This window comes from Cyprinodon variegatus, unplaced genomic scaffold (assembly GCF_000732505.1).
Source record: "Cyprinodon variegatus isolate N-32 unplaced genomic scaffold, C_variegatus-1.0 Scaffold5, whole genome shotgun sequence".
NCBI classification, from domain to species: domain Eukaryota; kingdom Metazoa; phylum Chordata; class Actinopteri; order Cyprinodontiformes; family Cyprinodontidae; genus Cyprinodon; species Cyprinodon variegatus.
The window spans coordinates 1645748-1667116 of record NW_015150458.1 but is presented as its reverse complement, the minus strand read 5'-3'; the positions used below and the strand labels follow the sequence as shown (position 1 = coordinate 1667116).

General features: G+C 34.9%; 1 protein-coding gene across 1 annotated transcript in view; it reads left to right on the top strand.

The window, feature by feature from the left end:
* spon1 (spondin 1) overlaps positions 1-21369 on the top strand; it is an 81608-nt gene that overhangs the window by 11894 nt on the left and 48345 nt on the right. The window contains exons 4-6 of the mRNA XM_015373661.1: positions 9801-9874; positions 11144-11266; positions 16675-16823. Coding sequence (XP_015229147.1) covers positions 9801-9874; positions 11144-11266; positions 16675-16823 — 346 coding nt within the window. The remainder of the gene's footprint in view (positions 1-9800; positions 9875-11143; positions 11267-16674; positions 16824-21369) is intronic.

The following is a 21369-nucleotide window of genomic DNA, read 5'->3' as shown; positions in this document are numbered from 1 at the left end:
CATGCATCTGGCTGTTGTCAGGTTAGAAAAATATCAAAAATAGGCCAAACTTGGAACAAAACAGGATTTGCCAACCTGCAAAGTATGCAGAAAAAGAGATCTTTTTCCAAGGGCAGAGTTTGCACCCTCGAGTCCCATGTACAGTAAAGGCTGAGATATACTCGCACTTTGGGTTGCCGTGCCAGTCTGCGCACGGAGTGCGCAAGCCCATAGAATCACTGTACCCTTTTATAGTTGATGCGGATGTGGATGCAGTACTCGCAAAAACTACAGATTGGCACTGATCAACATAACAAGCCAAAATGCAGAAAAAAGGGAAGAAGCATTTGACTTTCCACATTGTGTAGCAGAGAAGTAAAGGATTAATTAAAATAAATAAATAAACTTAAAAAAAATGGCATGTGTTGTAATACTTTGATTCAGCTGAGAGAGAAATATTAATATTGGAAAGATATCAAAGATGAGCTCTATAAAGGAATCTAAAGCATTCAATAATATTTACATGAACTCATCCTACATAAATCAGTCTCATGTTATCAAATTTAACTTAAAAACAACAAAGACACACCATGGATCAAGCTGTACATTAATTAAATGCCGGGAGGACCTATATTAATGCAAATTTCAAAGAAAAGAAAAATCGTATTTTTTAATTTAAGTGGGGTTATTGGAAACTCTGCAGCTGTGTAACTCATTTTCATTAAGAGAAACAGAGGAGAATTGCTTCTCTCACCGCCCGGAGGCATTGGCTGCAGCTGGTACGTTTGACTCCCTGTCGGGGAGGGAGGGGCCAACTCCCTCACTTACCGTTGAAGGACACTTTAAATTAAAAGCAATCAGTGCTTTAATGTGTTGTCCCCAAAGTCTCCAACAATACAGAAAAACTCACAAGATGTGTTGCTAGAAACTTCAGCAAAAGAAGTCACTAGAGGAGTCTGAGAAGTTGCTGGAAATATTAAGTCACTAATTTGACAAAAATGCATTAAACTGCCTTTTATTCTGTCTCCTTTTGCTTTGTTCTAACATCGTCTTTTTTTTGTCTGCTGGTTTGAATCAACGTCCTGTAGTGAGATCAGTAATGAACAGACCAATAAGCAGATGTAGTCTCACAGAGCTACATTAAGATTTGCTTATATTTCATATGATGTGTGAGAAAACTGCAATTGAAAAGTAAATAGAATTGAATTTTCATATTTTCATTCAGCTCTTAGTCTTAAGGTTTTAAACTGCTGCACATGCTCAATTTCTAATCAGTTTTGTTGTTTAATCTCCATGGGATAGTGAGTTTTACCACCCACATGTATTTATAAATTCACAATGAACCATAAAGCAGTTTTATGAAATATCTCCCCTCTAACAGGCAAAACACATTTAACATGTCAAGGTGTCATTATTGAATCTTTGTATTTTTTCCTCCCTTTTTAACAATTGTTCCTGACCAAACAACTGATTGTCACCACTCAGAGATATTTAACACTGTGGGCTTGTTTATAGAAGTTGAAAATAAATCCTGACAAAATCATGTTTTCTCCCCCTTTTTGTCCATGCTGCAAAATAATGAAAGTGAAGGTGATGGAAAGATAACATGGGCTCTGGGTTAAAAAAAAGTGAGAGTAGTACATACTTCGTTTTGTTATGTTTAATGATACAATGAAGCAATTAAAAGGTTACATCTTTAGGAATGGATGCTTTTATCTGACTCTTGTAGCATGATGAGTTTCCTTTATTCTCTCTGAGTTTTCATTTTCCTTATCCCAAGCTTCTTCTAATAAACAGCATCTGGGATTTTCCTTAATCTTTTTGCTGCTCTTTTATCCTGCCTTCTTGCTTTATTTGTTAACAACAGCTCTTTTGCTGTGCTTTTCAGATTATTTGAATTGTGAACATTCTTTCCTTTTAACAGTTTATGACACATCTGAGAGAAGCCATTTGGGAGTATTTAGTAAAATTAAATTATTGAGGGAATATGAGATCAGAAGTGTGTCACTGCACTCAGCTCGTAAAAAGCTGCAACATTTTTACATATACAAAGACAAATAGGGACAAAGACGGATGCTTGTGTTTTAAAATAATTGCTCTGAGAGATATAATTACAGCTTGCTGAAAATTTGTTTTAGTACATTACCTACAAGAAAAATATATGATGACAGCAAAGTTTTGCTGCTCCGTTGGGCTGCAGCAGCTCAAGAGTTGTAATAGTGAATCCAAGTTTCCTGCAGTCCCGGTTGGTTGCAAAGGTGAAAACCCAGGGCTGGAATAAGTTTGGAGGGACCATAGAGAAAGACTGTTGGTCAGCTTCAGAGAGATTCTGGCAGCTCCTCCCTCTGTTTAACTCACTGAGGTGACGTTTGGGATGGATGAGATCTGCCCTGAGTACCTTAGGTCTCTAGTTCTTTTTGTGGTGTTGCATATGACACACTTTTTCAACATTACATGGCGGCAGAGGAAAGTTCCCCTTAACTCGCAAAATGTTGTGGTGTTCCCCTCCCAAAGAAAGAGAACAGAGGGTGTGATCCAACTAGAGAGGGAACAAGCATCTCAGCCTCCCTGGGAAGCCATATGCGAGGGGACAGTAGAGACTGGTTGTTAAACCACACCTTCAGGACGAGCAGTGTGTTTTTTGTCTCGGCCATAGTTTAAAACTAAATATTCATGCACTCATTATCTTCATTATTTAAAGGCACACCATCTAACTTTTGGCCGCTACTGTGTCTAAACCTGCAATGTTCACATCTAGTGCTCCTATTGGCCACAAGTGCCACAGCACTGTCACAAAAGCCAACAGTTAGCGGCCAGCCTCCTGTGTCATCATCTTTATTTGTAGAGTGCTTTAAAACAGCTGCACTTGAAAAAAAAAGTGCTGAACATAGCTAAAAATGATAAAACACAAAAAAATTGTAAAATACTGCATAAAAATATAAAATAAGGCAATTAAATGAACATGTTGAAGCTAAATAAAAATGGTCATAACAACTAAGTCCTGCCAGTGTTAAAAGCCAGCGAATAAAAGGAAGTCCTGAGCTGATTCTACTCTTAAACCTTAGTACCTGCAGGACTGGGGACTGCACTAGACATTTAGATTAAGCTTGGATTCCATGTGAAATGCTGCTGCTCAATGGAGAGCACCGCCAGAGCAGGCCGGACTGAGCTGTGCGGTGCGGAGGATCAACGGTGGAGCTCCACTGAACGGCCACTGGGTTGGACGGGGCATCTAGGTTAACTTTTGTTTGTAGCCTTCAGTAGCGAAAAGATAATTAAAAAAAAGAATCTGCTCTCCAGGTTTTGAGTAGTATATATTTTACACATTTAGTTGTTTTATTTTTCCAGAAATGTATATATAAAAACCCCCAAAAAACATTGATTTTTGTTTTAATGTACAAAAATTTAAATTCAAATTCAAAGCTTTCTTTTTTTTGGTTGCCAAAAGCAACGAGCGAAACTTTAAAAATGACTTCAGATCTGTTTTTCATTTCGATTTAAAAAGTAAAAAAACACATTTAAACAAAAATAAAAAAATCAATGGCCATTTTTGGTAATTTTCTGAGACCAGATGTCACTTCATATGAGAAATATATTTGACATTGTTGCTTTAGCCCAAGCTCAAATTACTTTAGAGCCTTACTCAGATTTCAGACAGCGTTGTTTATCCTTTTGTAGATAAACATTACTGTTTATTTACAAAAATCTCAGGAAAAACCTTACAAGTATGTGGGGGAACAAGAGAATTTTCCACAGGCAGAGTTGGGTAGTAACTAGCATATTTACTCAGTTACATTATTGAGTAACTTTTTAAAAATAAAAAAAGCCCTTATATTAATTCAGGTCCAGAAAAAGTATGACACCTGCACAGAGGTTACTTGCAACTGTTTGCATTTTCAGCTTAACAGAAATGACTGGGGTTAAGGGAACAAAATTATAGTGTTTTTGCTTTAGGGAACTTTATTATCCATCTCTGCTTACATAAGTATTTTTACTAATTCTTGTAAAACTTATACTACCCTTGTTGAAATTTCTGGAAACTCTACCCACACAGCTAAATTGAGCTTTTTGAAAATCAGGTGTAAATACAGTAATCTGACAATACCTTTGATGGACATTCTTTATCCTATTGGGACATATATTGCATTATCAGTGTAAGAATTGGTATGATAAGTTTAAGTTGAAATTACTGTTGTAGAAAATATTTTTTTTCTGCCCAAATTTGCTATTTTAGAATAATTTCATTCATTCTTATATTTTAAGTTTATTTCCTACTTTGAAATAGCTGAGTTTTTAACATTGAATCAGACTACTTAAGTACATTTTTAAACACAGTATTTTCAAAGTTTCAACCACCCTACTTTGATACAAAGAAAGAGAAACTCTGTATTCACCATCAATGTTTGTATTTAAAAAAAAAAAAAAAATCAAAAATCAAATAGCCATTTGTATTTTTGTTTTCTAATACTGTTTGAAAAAAATTATAAAGTTACAATTCTTTAGATTATGAAATGAAATAATAAAATACAATGACAAATTAATAAACAAGTAATAAAATTAGATATTTATTTGATAAATTTTTCTTCCACCATTAAACATGTTTTAACAGCTCAAAACCAGATTTCAGTAGGGGCTAGCTGTCAGTTAACAGAGACAACATATTTGAAGATGGTAAATCTCCTGACAGCATAGAAATGTTGTATTCCATCAAATATGAGATTGAATTTTCTAGCAAGAGCACTTCCAGCTAGTCAAATCAAGAGGTGCTAAGCCTCTTTATTAATTACACACTTACTGTTTCATACAACCAGAATGAGATACATTACTTTCAACATTAGAATTACCATAATCCTTTATATTTCTATTTGTAGGCGAGAATCAATTTATTTGCAAATTTCCTCCATTTCCAAGCATGAGTGGTGGTGTTATGCTCTTTAATAGTCAGTCTGAGTGCATCATTTAATATTTGAGAACAGCGCTTCGAACAACACAGCTTTCAGAGCTGATTTATTTCAATAAACCAAGTTATATGATGATCAAAGAGGACATAAAATCTATACATCATCGTTTCATTAAATCTAATATGTCTATTTCAGTTTAATGACCTTAGCTAATGGAAGGAAACAAGAAAGATGATAATCTGATGTAAGGTTGGAGAAGATTAAAGAAAAGGCAAAATATTACTTTTACATAACTTGAAGGAGGTTTTTTTTTAGTCTTTCTAATTTTTCAGTATATTGTTTTACAACATTACAAGACACCTACACACAGACACACACACACACATACTGAGACCACTGCTCTTTCTGATGATTGCGAATGATGGTATCGTGGATCCAGTAAAGTTAAATTTAAATTTAAATTGGATGTTAAAGAAGCATTACTCTGCCTGATTGTCTGGCCAGCCCAGGAAAGTTGGCAAGCAGCAAAGGCAAAATTTGCTCCTCCCTCTCATTGAGATATGAGAAATTGAAGTGAGATTGAATTAAAGAGAGAACAATTAAAGATGTGATGGTTGTTTTGCTTATGTTGAACTTTTTAAATACTCATTGCAAAGCAATGTAGCAATATGAAATTAACCAGGACTGAGAATGACTGGTGAGACATTTGTTTAAAAAAGGCAAGAAAACTTTCATTTGTATACATCCTTCAATTTGATATAAGATAGAGAATCAATTTTATTTTTTGTTAGATTATGTTTGAACAAAAAAATATTCAATTCAGATGTTTGATTCCCCTTCGTCGAGCAAAAATAAGAAGCTAGGTTTCGGTGCTTTTAGGTATTTTTATAGAGAGATTAGAAAGTTAGCATGGATTACTGGCAAACAAACTAAGATCTGGTTAGATTTGGTTTGACCCACTCACTGTATTTTGAAAATCAGTAAAGATGTGCTAAAACTGTCAAAAATATTTTTTTTATTACATAAACTTAAGTCCAGATAAAAGATTTAGATTTCAGTGACATCAAATATTAATTACATCCATTAATTGAGTGACTTAAGAGCCATGCATATAGATATTCCATTTATCACAATTTGCTGGATAAATGTTTTGTTAAGGTCAGTGTAATATTATGACATATCTTAAAGTCATGAAGAAATATGTAACTGAAAGTCCCTGGATTTAGAATACATATTTGAATAAATAGCTCCGCTCTATATTAGGACATAGATATTCCATGTATGATTACTTTAAAATAATTATTAGAATGCCGTTTGCTGTATTTCTTCCCCCACAATTACTAGATTTGATTAATTCAATGATGGGGCTCCATGTTTTATGTGATTAAATGTGGAAAATAGTCTGTCTGCAGCGGATGCTTTTATGTGAAAGGTACCCCAAAAACCAATGCACCGTTATGCCCCTGCAAACTAATTTGCTTTTTGGGTTAGGCAGTTAACATAGCACAATAAAGTAGCCTGAATAATAACATTACCTACTGCTGACTGTACAACCCTAATTCTACTGTAGAATCTATAACCCAGCTATGGTCATTAGCAAAAACATGATGGAAGTTAGCCATTGCCACTGGCTGTATACAGCCAGGCAGACAACCGCCTACAGCTACTGACCTCAGCCAGTAGAAGAGAAGCTGCAGTGGTGACGCAATTTCAAAAGCCTGCTGTCTTTGCGTTTTATTTGCAATAAGTTGCACATAGAGGGAAAACAGGAGGAAAATTGAAGGTGGAAAAAATGAGTATATATATATATATATATATATATATATATATATATATATATATATATATATATATATATATATATGTAAGATTGGAATAAATACTTTTATAAATACTTTTTTATACATTTGTAATTTTACCAGTTTAACAGATTTAATAGCTCTTTGATTTTAACATTAAGCTATTATTTTGCGAATGAATTATATTTATGAGTCATTTATTTATGTATTTATAAGTATGGCAGGCTTGGTCCTCCACACGATAAAACCATATCTCTAACAACCATGGTATTACGTAACCTATTTTGAATATACATACACACTCATCGATTGGATGAGCTACCAGTCACTGTAGAGTCCCCCCCCAGTTGAAGCAGCTTTTTTTTACCTGTTCATGTTCAGTTTTGTCCAGTGTCTTACTCTAAGCCACATTTTATTGAGGACAATCAGCTCTTGTAGTTCTCTAAAGACCGGAAGTTTGGCTGGCTTTGATAATAAATTCAGTGAGTTTTTTTTTTTTTCAAGTTTAGAGTAGATTAATTCTAAAAACACTTTACAACACATACAGAGAAAAAAAATCTATAGTACAAACAAAGAGAATAAGAAACTTCAAAACAAAATGAAAATACTTTTGAAACCATTCATATATTTTTTGTTTTACCCATCTGTTCTTGTTGGAAGCTTTTAGCCTTTAATTTTGGGTTTGTTCAGCAATAATCTCTATATGTGGTGGCAGAGTTCAGTCTTTTCTTTACCAAGAAGTAGCATAGAAAAAAAATTCAACTGGACTCAGCCCATTTGGCCTCAGTGATGCCATCATTCAGTCCCTCCTTGTCAGGGTTTATCTCCATGGAAACTTTCCTTGACCAAGGTTGGTGTTTGTATAGAATCACATCCCTGGTGGCTTTTTTAATTCTTGTTTTCAAGTGCTTTGGCATTTGGGAATTTATTTTTGACCAATTTACATGTCAAGAGCCCTCTTAGATATGTGCTACCCACCAAAGAGTGGAATGGCTTAATTTAGGAAACCACCCCCTTGCTGGGCCTCTCTTTCAAAGAGCATTACTCTAGGCCTGTCATTCTGCTTGTTTCAACACACTGTATAACTGAACGCACATACAATGTCTGATTTCTTTCTTTAGGACTTAGTTCAAGCTCACATTTACTTTAAAGGTTACATATGCTACATTTGAAAAAAAAACAAACAAAAAAAAAATTTATGCTATATGTATATATGTATATATATATATATATATATATATATATATATATATATATATATATATTTATATATATATATACACATCCATATATATATCTATAGATATATATATTTACATAGCATGTGTTTTGCCTTTCCACAACCCTGTCCTCCTGAAGGCCAATCTCCCACAACTCGCAACCATGACAACCAGTCACGGATCATAAGGTTGGCCTAGGAGCACGGAATTATACATTACATGCAGGCCAGAGCTTGATTGGCTACTACATTTCCCCTTATGACATCATAAAGGGCTTGCTTTTCAACAGACTAGTTTGAGCGCACATTATCTAAGAGTTGGATACAAGGCAATAAAAATGAAAGTTTTTTTTTTTTTATTTGTGAACCTCATACACAGGCTTCAGGACACATATGACCTTTACAAAATGTTTATAATGTGAACTTTGCATAATATGGGACCTTTAAGTTTACTTTGGTGTTTTTATCGTCTAGATTCTAAAACTTTAATCTTCTTTTTTTTCATCATGCATTTCTTCAAGGTGCACTAGGTAACTTTTATGAACAAAAAAATGTATCTGTCACATAAGCTTCATTTATCATTAAGTAACATATGAGAGATAATTATGAAAAAAAAAAAAAACTCAACCTCCTCTGCCTCCTCCCACTGTTCTTACTACCTTTAGCAGTTATACAGTACTTCTGGTCAAATAACAACTAATCAGAGGCATATAAATAATCTTAGCAGAAACAGTTAGACTTTTGTCCTGCTTACATCCCCTCTCCCCACAGCACCTACTACTGTCTAAGCTTAAGATTAATGGTATGCTGCAGCTGTGGGTCAATGTTATGGGTTAGTTTTATATAAGTTATAAGCTTGCTGAAGCACACTGAAGCACCCTGACACACATCGACATATGGCAAGTACGTTGCCAGCATATGCTCATACATGGGTTACTTGTGCTTAACTAATGCAAAACTTATTAGGAACGTATCTCTAATTCATAGCAATGTATTTAACGTTTTCCTAACGACAGCTGAACGTGTTTTTAACTTACAGCTACAGTATAATGGCATATTGGCAGTGTTTTGGTATAAAAAAAGGGGTTCAAAGGAGGAAACCATCAGTACTCTTCCAGACTTCGTGGTGAGCAGACGTTCAACAAGAGATGGAGGATCTGGTAAGGCAGAGATGGGAATACATACAAGTTGTCCTCCATCATCTGCATGATCTCATCACCTTGACTCTGATCCAGTTGTAGGGTTAGAGTGAAGATATGTGATGGATCCTCCCTGCATTCAAGAAATTTTTTTATGCAGGCTGGGAACCTCCGAATGCTACCCCCCTTGTGACATTTCATGGACATTTCACTGTTGTGCGTTATGCATAAGTTAGGTTTTTGTTGGACACAAGTTCTGAACTCGTAATGTATTGACCAAAAATTTAAAGAAAAGTTCAGCATATGCCAGTGTTTCAGAAGATTCTGGAAAGTCAGGCATACGCTTGCTTAATCGTCAAGGTGTGACAGGGGCTTAAAGCATATCATTGCTGTTTTCATCACGACAGTGAATGAGCAATAGCTGGATATCTGTGATGAGAGGGCTGTAGCACAGCAGAGAGGAAGCGGGAGGGACCTGTAATGGGTGCTTGTCTGAATCTTCGGGGCCAAGTCCTAGTTTTCAGGGACTTTTTTTCTACATTTATTTATTTATTTTTGGCCTAATGTATTGGTATAAAATGTTTAGACCTTACTAGATTTATATAATTCACTTTTCAAGGCTACAAAGAAAATAAATATATAGTGTAAATAAAAGCCCACCTAGTTAAGTCTGATGGAAAAGAAATTTAAGGATTATGATCTTGGCGCTGGCTTAATAATGTTGCATCACGCACAATTCTTTTGCTTGTTTTTTTCTGTATAGAGCAAGCATTGTACAGAAAAGAATCATCTATTTCCAGGATGAAGGTTCTTTGACAAAGCAAATTTGTGAAAAAGGTAAGCTCCAGTTACTGACAAAATAGTATATTTTATAGCTTATTTGGTTTTCTGAGTCTTTCTTATATTGTTATATTTTAATTTCTTTCTATTTTTTTTAAATTTTTTTATCATTATTGTTAATTTCAATTTTTCTTTCTATCTTAATATCACTGCTGGGACTTGGAATAAATGTTTTTCCATCCAATTTATTGATAACTTGCTTTTAAAAGGAATTAGTTTTCAGTGTTAAGTTACCACTGTCCACTAGATGATGCTCTTAATGGTAGAGCAGAAACATAGTAAATCCATTCAGAGTCTGTTCTGGATTATTTACCCTTTTTAACCAACCAAAAGGACTAACAATGTACTTTATGTGGTTCTTTTTAATATAAAAACTTGATAAACTCCTAACTTATCACCTAAAAAGCGCCTATCTAGCTGTGCTGCATGGCAGAGCAGCATAGCTTTTCTGCTGTGATGGAAGCATGGAGCGTTACAAAATGTTTGTACCATGGTAGAAAAATATTTACTGGCAATAAGCATGGGAGAAAGGAGGATTGTTTGAGTTAATGTACTTCTTAAAGCCAAGTTTTAACATTCCTCTGAGAGCAACCAGAACCCCCATTTAAAACTAAATGCTAGGAGAGTTTTTGGTGTAAATGCTTATACCAAAAACACAGCTATATAACAGCTTCCATCCACTTCATTGAAACAAGAAGGAAAATAGTCTCTCTGTACAATGAAAATCATGTGTTTTACCTATTTCACATATCTTTTTTTTTACTTAACCTAAAGGGGTTCCTATTTTCTTATATCTTATAAAAACTTTAATATTTTGTGAGGAAGTCAGTATTCACTCACCATTTAACAGAGCATAGATAAAATCTAAAATGTACCATTTTTGAATTCAGCATACTTTAAAAAGACATGAGGCCCTTCAAGTTACAATATGAAAAGATCCCTATACATATATACATGAAAAAACATTTTTTTTAAGAAAATAGACGCTTATCAATAAATCCTAAGTCGATTGATCATTCATTTAACTTTAGATTAATTCAATACTCAATACCATTCATTCCTTATTGCCCTGCAGCATATGCAAAAAATGCAAAAAACAAAACAACAAAAAAAAAAACTGTACAGAAATCAAATTTCCATGACCATTTCCCAGCTCCCTCCATCTTCTTACTTTCTTGATCACTCTTCTCCTGAATGGTCACCTAATTTTAAAATAGCATGCAATATCTATACCTCATTGTCCTCCATTTTCTCCTTTATACACAGAATCATTTTATGGAGATGGCACAGATAAGCCTTTACTTGATTGTTGTGCCTGTGGAACAGCAAAGTACAGAGTGACCTTCTATGGGAACTGGTCCGAGAAGATTCATCCTAAAGACTTTCCTCGTAAGCACAATTACACTTCTAGTAATTTTTACTTCTGGGCATCTATTTCCTTTGATTGCATTTTTTTTCTTTTGCAGTGTTCTTGTTTTGCACCTGTTTTTTATGATTGTGTGTTTTGGTGTTTGCATCATCCATGCATCTACAGCATGTTTGTTAGTTTTTAAGTTGTTTGCAGAAAAACATGCAGAACCATTTTTGCATAAAAAACAGGTAGAACAAATCAAACAATCTAGAGTTTGAGAAAACATTTTTGTCTATTTCAATTTCTGTTTTGTTAAAAGTGGTAATGATTATATCTTTTTCAATAATCAGTTGAAGAATCCTTATGACATTACAGCAATTAAACCCAGTTAAATGCTAATGAACATTCACCATTGACATCAAGGTTGGTGAATGTCGTGGACCCAAATACAGATTAGAAGAGGCAGAGATGATTTCTTGCTAAATTTAATGAAGTAAAAATACAGAATCCATTCTACAGAACCGATCAACAAGAAACTCAAGAACCCTAAAACTAGGAGACATTAGGGATTAAAAAACATAAAAAACGTAAAGAATGACGAGGATCCAGCAATGAGTAACTCAACAGGGGTGTATATACTGTAAGGAACACTAGATGGACTAATTAGCTGATTAGCAGACAGAAGTAACTAGAAGGAGCTAAGGGGAAAGAAAAGGACACTAGGGGGTAGCAAATCTAAGAATTCAAAACATTATCTAAATCTGGAGAACAGCACATAACAAAACAAAACATTCTTGAGAAACCAAAAATTAAAACTTGTCAGAAACAAATGGTCCAGAAAGTAAGATAATAACAATTGGATCATGTTGATGTCTTGAAAAGCCTTCATGCCATCATCTTAAATCAATACATAGATTCTCTATTTGATTTAAATGAGGGCTCTGGTTAGGCCAATCTGAAAAAATATTATTCTAATTAGAAGAAACACACTGATTAAATTTTCTATCCTATGCATATTCTATCTATCCTGTGCAAACCAAAACCACATAAGAAATTATTTTAATGGACATGTGGCTTAGACCATCCACATGGTTCTCAGTAGTTACAGTGAGGAAAATACATTTTTGAACACACTGCTATTTGGCAAGTTCTCCCACTTAGAAATCATGGAGGGGTCTGAGATTGTCAAAAACGGTGCATGTCCAATGTGAGACACATAATCTAAAAAAGAAAATCCTGAAATCACAATTATAAATATTTTTTTTCAACTATTTATATCTTACATTTTAGAATAAGTATTTGAACACCTGTCTATCAGCTAGAATTCTGACTCTCAAAGACCTGTTAGTCTGCCTTATAAATGTCCACCTCCACTCCATTTATTATCCTAAATTACATGCACCTGTTTGAGGTCGTCAGCTGCATAAAGTCACCTGTCCACCCCATAAAATCAGTAAGATTCCAACTACTAACAAGGCCAAGACCATTGCGCTTTCCAAAGACACTAGAGACAAAATGTTATACCTCCACAATGCTGGAAAGGGCTACAGAGAAATTGCCCAAACAGCTTGGTGAAAAAAGGTCCACTATTGGAACAATCATTAGAAAATGGAAGAGGCTAAAAATAGAAGATCATTGGGGGCCTCAGTGATCCTAAGAAAGGTGAGAAATCAGCCCGGAATTAAACGGGAGGAGATGGTCAATGACCTGAAAAGAGCTGGGACCACCGTTTCCAAGGTTACTGTTGGTAATACACTAAGATGTCATGGTCTGAAATCATGCATGGCATGGAAGGCTCCCCTGCTTAAACCAGCACATGTCAAGGCCCGTCTTGTTGTCCAATGACCATTTGGATTATACAGAGGAGTCATGGAATAAAGTCATGTGGTTAGATGAGACCAAAATTGAAAGTTTTACTCATAATTCCAATTAATGTGTTTGGATGAAGATGAATGATGAGTAAAATCACAAGAACACCATTCCTACTGTGAAGCATGGAGATGGTAGCATCATGCTTTGGGGATGTTTTTCTGCACAGGGTGACCACACTGTATTAAGGAGAGGATGACTGGGGCCATGTATTGTGAGATTTTGGTCAACAACCTCCTTCACTCACTTAGAGCATTGGTCAAGGCTGGGTCTCCCAACATGACAATGACCAGAAGCACAGAGCCAGGATAATTAAGGGGTGGCTCTGGAAAAAGCATATCAAGGTTCTGGCATGGCCTAGCCAGTCTTCAGGCCTAAACCCAATAGAGAATCTTTGGAGGGAGCTCAAAATCTGTGTTTCTCAGCAGCAGCCCCAAAACCTGACTGATCTAGAGAAGATCTGTGTGGAGGAGTGGGCCAAAATCCCTCCTGCAGTGTGTGCAAACCTGGTGAAAAAGTACAGGAAATGTTGGACCTCTGTAAATGCAAACAAAGGCTACTGTAAAAAATATTAACATTGATTTTCTCTGGTGTTAAAATACTTATTTGCAGCTGTATCATACAAATAAATAGAGGTGGTAAGCTATAGTTGGAAAGCTGTGTGTGATGTGCATATAACCTTGAGCCAAACTATCAGGATGTGAAAAGACTTACGGATTACACTGCTGCTCTTGTCTAAATCTGCCTCTCTCCAGTCAGATCAATATACCGATTAGAGTGAAATAAGATAAACCCTGGAATTGAAGAAACCCCTAATTTACTATTTTAGGCAGGCAGTAACTGGTGTGTGTGTGTGTGTGTGTGTATAATTTACTCTCACACATGTGTTCCCATCCAAGCACACATTTCATAGATAGAATAACCTTAAAGGAGAGGGCAAGCTGAGTAGCTTCTTTTTCATCACGGCTCTTGAGGCTCTACAGATTGATTTTCTCTTGAACTAAGTCATTTCCTTGGTTAATAGTTATTATAACATTGCACATATTACATTGTTCAGTGTTATTCAGTGGTGCCATATGAGTACCCATTATGGCACTGCCCCTTTTTTCCTTGACATTTCAATTTTTTTACTGGCACAAAGTTTTCTCTATTTTATCAGCGTTGTCATATTTTCTTATAGTCACCAAAGGAAGAGAGTATTAAAGATAAACGACTTTGACATAGTCTTAGATTGAATTTCTTGGTATAAGAAGAACTGATCAGAAGTAATTAAATTCAGCTTCACTAAGCAAAACCCTGCCTAGTTTTCCCTAATTGTTATCACTTACCAGGGTGATTTTGAACCATTAGTCAGTGGTTCTAAAGGATAGGTGTAATGCAACTTGTAAGGGTATGTTAAAATTTGACCCGGTAATGTAACAAGTCATTTACATGTTATCCATATGTAAAGGCGCATTCAGGAGCAAATCAATAAGTAGCGATGCAAAGGACTTGCTCCAAACGATGCCTGTGGCACAAATTGGATAAATAGGCGAAAGCAAAATGGCGAATAGCATGGTGGATATGTAGATAGAACAAAATAAAAAAAACTGTGTGCTGGAGCAGTGGATGCTGGAAAGAGGGGAATGACATTTGCTTGTGTTAAAAAATCTGAACTTTTAATCTGACTCCCTGCCCGGTACAGCAGCTTCTGTTTATATGCCCTTAGTAAACAAATTTGTGCTGGAAGTAATCATCCAGCCACCCCCCTTAAGCAAAGTTGTGTTAACTCTAAGTTATGCTTGACACATGTACAATGCGAGAGGAAGAAGAGCTACCCATCAAAGGGTCTGGAGCTCTATGCAGCTTTTTCCCCATTCTGGTCGGCTCCAGGGGCACATGTACAGCAGAAACTACAAGCTGAAAACAAGAAACTACATAAGGAAATAGAAAACAGAAGTTGACAACTTTTTCAAAGCCTCTTTGTGCCGTCCAAAAGTGACAGTTATTTCTGTAATCAGATGTGTTAAAGCAAAGAAGTATCTAAAAGGTGCAGGAGACTAGTCTTTAAGGAGTGGAGTTTGAGACCACTTTTCTTAACATTAGTCCCAGGCATGCTCTCAAATAGTGCTGGCAGTAAGGAATGAGGTTGTAACGATGAGCCTGCATGCTTCCTATCATAGTGCTTTAGCAAAGGGACCTTGCTTATCTGTCTAGCTTGACGAGACATAGGCAAAGACCACATAATGAAAATTAAGAAAAATATATCACTGCTTCAGGTGCGATACATACAAATGTATGCACCTACATATGCTTCTGTGTATTTAATGGACAGCTTCAGTTGTTTACTACATTCACATTGTTTGCATTTTTGTAGTTTTTTTTCTTCGAATTTTGTGTCAATTTTGATAGCATCTTCCATATGCATTTCTGTCATGAGCTACAGTTTGCTGGATTAAGCACATGTTTATATTGTGGAGCTGGACATGTTTGGAACTATTTTCTGTACATGCCTTTGACTTTATGAGGCTAGATTAGCCACCTCTGATAAAAATTTGCCACCCATTGGCCACATCTCTGAATCGTTTGCTATAAAATCCTATTATGTTAGATCTCTAGTCACATCTCAACCCTCAAGGTAAAACATCTAACCTAGTTTTAACTTAATTTAGAGTGGTTCCTTGGTTGGGTTCTACCTGATTCTTTTTTTATGCTTTTGAATTTTGTTTGATAATTTAACTTCTGTCTTATGAATTTAGTGTTGGATCTGTATTTTACCTTTTGCTTGTTTTTTTTTTTTTTTCTGACATGAATTGGAACAAATCTTAAGCCAATAATCATGCTTTGATCTTCTCTCTTGCCTACTCTCCTGTATATATTACGTCTAGCTGATTTATTACTCATATACTCAAGTCAGTGTTTGATGTTGTTGCAGTCAAAGAGCATATATGTTACATATGCGGGAGGACCACAATAGGAGAATATGATGAAAAAATGTAAAAACATTGAGCAATAAGGTCAAGACTGCATTTCAATAGCAAAAACTGCTAGAATAATGAAAATATGAACTGTAAACATTAAAAAGACATCAATAAATCCTAACATGGTAGACAATATTCCACACCTTATGAATTTCCATAGTAGGAAATGTAACTGATATTTAGCTTTCACCGCTGCTGTATTAATTTACTGACAACTATTTCTTGGTATTGATACGAGTGAGGCTACACAATCTCTGGACTTGCATATAAATAACATATTTCAGAAAACAATATTTTTGGGTCTGTTGGATCTGCAGACCTTTGGCTTGAGCAAATGACAGCAAGTATTCATAAGCAAGCATGGCAGTAATGTCACATCCTGTAGGATGTCTGTTTTAAAAATAAATTATTCTTGGATTGAAATGAATTCCTTCTAGGAAATTGAAGTTATTATTTCCTTAAAGAAGGAGATTTTTGGTTTGTCATTTAATAGGAAAAAGGTATTTGTACTCTGCTTCCTGAGTATTAAAATGCAAGAGGGGAAGGGGAGATAATATTAGAAAAAGTTAAGGTATTCCATCTAATAATATATATGTTTTTATTTTTCTACTCTACAGGTCGCACCAATCACTGGTCAGCTATCATCGGTGCCTCCCATTCAAAAAATTATGTGCTTTGGGAATTCGGTGGCTTAGCCAGCGATGGCGTTAAGCAGGTAGCTGAGCTGGGCTCTCCGGTCAAAATGGAGGAGGAGATCAGGCAGAGGGTAAGATTTTCTTGTCCAACTGTGACATATAAGTGGTAAATAAAGAAGTGAATAACAAACATTTTCAGAAAGATTATAGTTATGTTATTCTGTGTAGCTCAATATTTGAGGACATTTTATGGGATTTCTCCTGAATATCTGACTGTTTTAATATTGTCCTGATTGCCTTAAAAGGTTTATTATGTAAGAATTACTGCCATTTGGTGGTGAAATTGGAGTATTTCACTAAACACTAAACCTAGCATGTCATCTCAAACATGTATTTTGGAAATGGTAGCCGCCGTGTGTCAAAAAGCTTCAACAACACGGATATAACTACTTCATCTGAAATATAGTGAAGGCTCTACAAGCTGGCATTTACTGTGACAAAAAGCCAGCATTCACTGGGACTTTGACAGCTACTAAATCCATATAAACGTAAAGAGATCTACCATCAAGATTGGTATATGTTTGCGGGTTCTACCTAAGCTAAGCTTCTATGGTAACAAGCATCACTGAATAATTAAACTGAAAAATCTAGCTTTATGCTAATTAAGGGAGTACAGTTCAGTCACTTGTAAAGGTAAAAAACATGGGAACTTAAAAGTCCCTTTTAAAATCTTTCTCCTTCATTAGCTGCTTCCAACTGGAGAAGGTTTGCCTGATGTTTATCCTCTTTTTTTATCTCCAGTTTCGATGTCTTTTAAGTTCTCGTTTGCAAATTTTTAGGAATAGTAAGACAATTTCTTATGCAGTCGCTGCATATACTATATACATATCCTGCGTTGCGCTGCAGTAATGCAGACTTTCAGTTTTTGGGTTTGTGTTCACAAACTATCTTCACTGCTGCCTATCAATCACTATGGACTGACAGCAAGAGAAAACACACTGTTATTTCGCAGTTAAGTACTATTTTGTCCCTTGCCAGCAACCTTTTTATCAAGATTGCAAACTGTCATGGCGCTCTCGCAAACTAGATGACCAGCCTTATGTATAAACTAATATAAAACTGTTCACTTATGAGAATGTTTCTGATTATTGGTGGAGGTAATAATAAACCAATAATAACATATATGTAAATTCAGTCATCTATTCCAGGAATTAACAAAGAAAAATTGTTACATAATATCCCTTTAATGAAAATGTTAAAAGGTGTCTTCCAAAACTTTAATTAACCTTACAGGATGTTCCATTATCTTATGAGTTAATGCATGAGTGATTTGTGTCCCAACTAATGAGCTCTTTCAAGCATCTGTTATCTTAGCTTCTACTCTTCTTTTTAGATTTGACAAATGCAAATTATGCCTTTTTTTAAATTGAGAGTGATATAAATAAAAATAAATCTTATAAAAATATTAGATAAACATAGCTGTAGTTTTTCTAAATATTATGTTAATATTTATATAATAAAACTGAGTTGGTCTTAAATTAAAAGATTGTATAAAGGTGAAAGCACATATCAAGTCACTAAGGTTAGCCTTTCTACCCTATATTTTACAGTCTTATATAAGTTTTTAAATTCAAACTCATAGTCTATGCCTTCTTTTTACCCTTTATTTTTCACAGGCTATATTGTAGCATATTTCTCTTATTTCCTTCTTACTTTGACCTTATTACTTTAGACTTAAAATAACCCATGCTGGTTGAGCAGATGGTCTTGCAGAGTTCTTATTGTTTGCATATACTAAAGCCCTGCAGTCATGCCACATACTGAGAGTATAGTGAATACTGTAGTATGAATTTTTCTTTAATTTATATCTTCTTATTTTGTATATGTTATTATTTTGTTTGGCTTTACCTCACATCTTAAATGATTATACATTTTTCCTCCAACCGTAGAAAAAGCGAAAGCGAAGTTGTATTGGAAATTATTTGTTGACAGACCAAAGTGGAATAAAAAAAAAGACATTGCTTTAGATGTTAATAAAAGCTGTACTGGAAGTTGTTCAAAAGAAAGTGTTGTCAATATGTTGTAAATACAATAGAAAAATCCTTTATTGTCCCACTATGGGGAAACTGTGGTGAATGAATCAGTTAAAAGAAAAATGTATATATGTTGCACTGAGCCCACGTTTCCTTATGCACGCTCTGCATTGCCCACCATGGTTTTATACACTTGTGGGTTAATTTTAACAACTTTTTCAAAGAGATTTGTGGTTCTTATATCAGTCTTATTGGTTGGGTAGGACTAGAGCAAAGTGGGATTTCTAACAATAAATTGGAAAGACAGCCATGATGCTAGATGCTTATGATACAAAACCCAGTCTTACAGAAAAAAACTGTAATACCCATATTGGTCGACAAGGAAAGGTGTTACATTGTTACTATTTGACTCCTTAATATATTTCTTTGCCTTGTTTGATCTGGCCATTTCCTTTGACTTACAACCAGGTCCCCTGACTATCAAATTATATTTTTAGTTTTTATCCCAGTAAAATATTTTCATGATCTTCTTTTAGAGAATGTAAACAATGTTATAATAATTAGGTTTTCTAAAACCTGTGTCTCCTCAAAAACAAGTGACGGTTTTACATTATTTATAGGGCTGGTTATCAATAAAATTTTATACCCAGCCCTAAAAAATTTTATTGATGTGGATTCTCAAGATTTAGAATAAATCATTTTCCACCTGATCTAAGCCTATCTGAAATTGAACTGCTGGGATTAAAAAAAATAAAATTTTTGGCGGTTACCTGAAATACATAATTAGGTAGCTGTTCAACATGTATATGTTTGAGAACCAATGTTTATATTGAAGAGATTGTAATTAGGTCAGATTAGCTTTTAAATGCATTTAGAGCAATTGGAATGTGTTCCAACCATTTGAATAAAACATTTTGTGAAATAATATTTTGTTAAACGATTTGCCTAATATGAAATCATTATCTGTTAAGATAATTGGTTCTTAACCTTCTGTGATTCAGGAGATCATCAGGGTGGAGATCCCATTAGCTTATTTAACTTGGTTTCATGCATTTCACAATAGCGCTAGAAGATAGGATGGGACTCTGGTCATATTTTGCAATCAAATATAATGACGATATTAGGAAGCGCATAAAAGTTCATGTCATATTAATGTTTAAACCCTTATTGGAATTAGGTTTGTTTTAACCTAAAAAACAATAACTAAAAATATTTTTGGATTTGGTTTGCTACTTTGTGGTTGCTATTTTCTTGTGTTGGCTTGCAACAAAAAGGACATTTTCAGAAATCATTAAAAAACGAAACTGAATAGCAGGAGTAGCTTCACCTAGCTTTACCAGACCTGTGACCTCTGTTGATCTCTGTTTTGGAAAGGTGAAGTGTCTCTAATGTTCAGGAAGGCTTATTCCAGGCTGGCTTCCTGTGGATCTGTGTTCAGATGGCCTTGCCAGGAGGCTGGGTGTGTCCTATGATGGTATTCTGGTACTGTATGTCTGGGACCTCAGGTCCAAATTGAAGTTGGAGAATGAAGTGGATTCAGCGGTGCAGTCTCTAGCTTTGGCCTTCCAAAAGAGATGTTTACCCCCAATGCCACATCTTCTAATCTCACAGCATTACATCATACACATTAAGAGACTTGACAGATGAATATGTTTTTGTTATCTTAATTAAAAAAAAATGTTAATATTTAAAAAAAATGTTGGTATAATTACTGCTCTAATTGGGTTGCTCTGTCAACAAAAGGCATGTTTTAGAGTCTCCATACTCGATTACTCAATTAGTTAATGATTATTTCAATTACCGATTAATCATGGTTACTCTGAAGTTTCAGCCCTACTAATAGTGCACTCTTTTTGTACTCCCATTTAATTTCCAAATGTTTGTTACATCCATAAGGAAGATGATTACTTTATATCCTGACAGGAGATCTGTCCTAATTAGATAAAAAGCTTAGGAAAACAGCCTTCACACATAACAGGCACATAATATTAGGGTTTAACAAGCACATAAATGAATATTAAAATAATCCTAACAAAATAAAACTGTCCCTTTTTGAAGCCTATATTGCATGACTCATTTTATTTGGACATGCACAGATGTTAAACAACAAAAGAAAACAGGGGATTGTGTTTACATGCATGTGCTAATTTCAGTACTAGGGAGAAATCCAGCTGTGATAATGTGCTTTTGGGAAATCAGAGAAAGGCTGCTCTCCCATTATGCTTACCACATTTTACTGTGTACATGATCACTTCAAAAATCACATAACCCCCTGATATCAGAGTACAATTACATGAAATCAGGCTCACTGGGAGCATCAGTCTGACAGGGATTTTTTTTTTTTTGACATTGAACAATAATAAAAAAAAGGAAAAACTGCAGCATTTGTGTATTATATTAACCAAAAATATATGCCACTGTTAGAGATACAATGCAACTGCAATAACATATTGTCTTTGCTCTCCACATAATGCAGAACCTTAATTATCTACAAGAATTTAGTTGGTAGGAAGATAAAAGTAAACTTAATCATTTGCTGTTTGACTAAGATATTAATTATTTGACCACTTGGGTGACCTAATTGAGATTATGAGAGGAACAAGAATGAAATTGTGATATCAGGGCCAGATCTTGGGATGCAAAT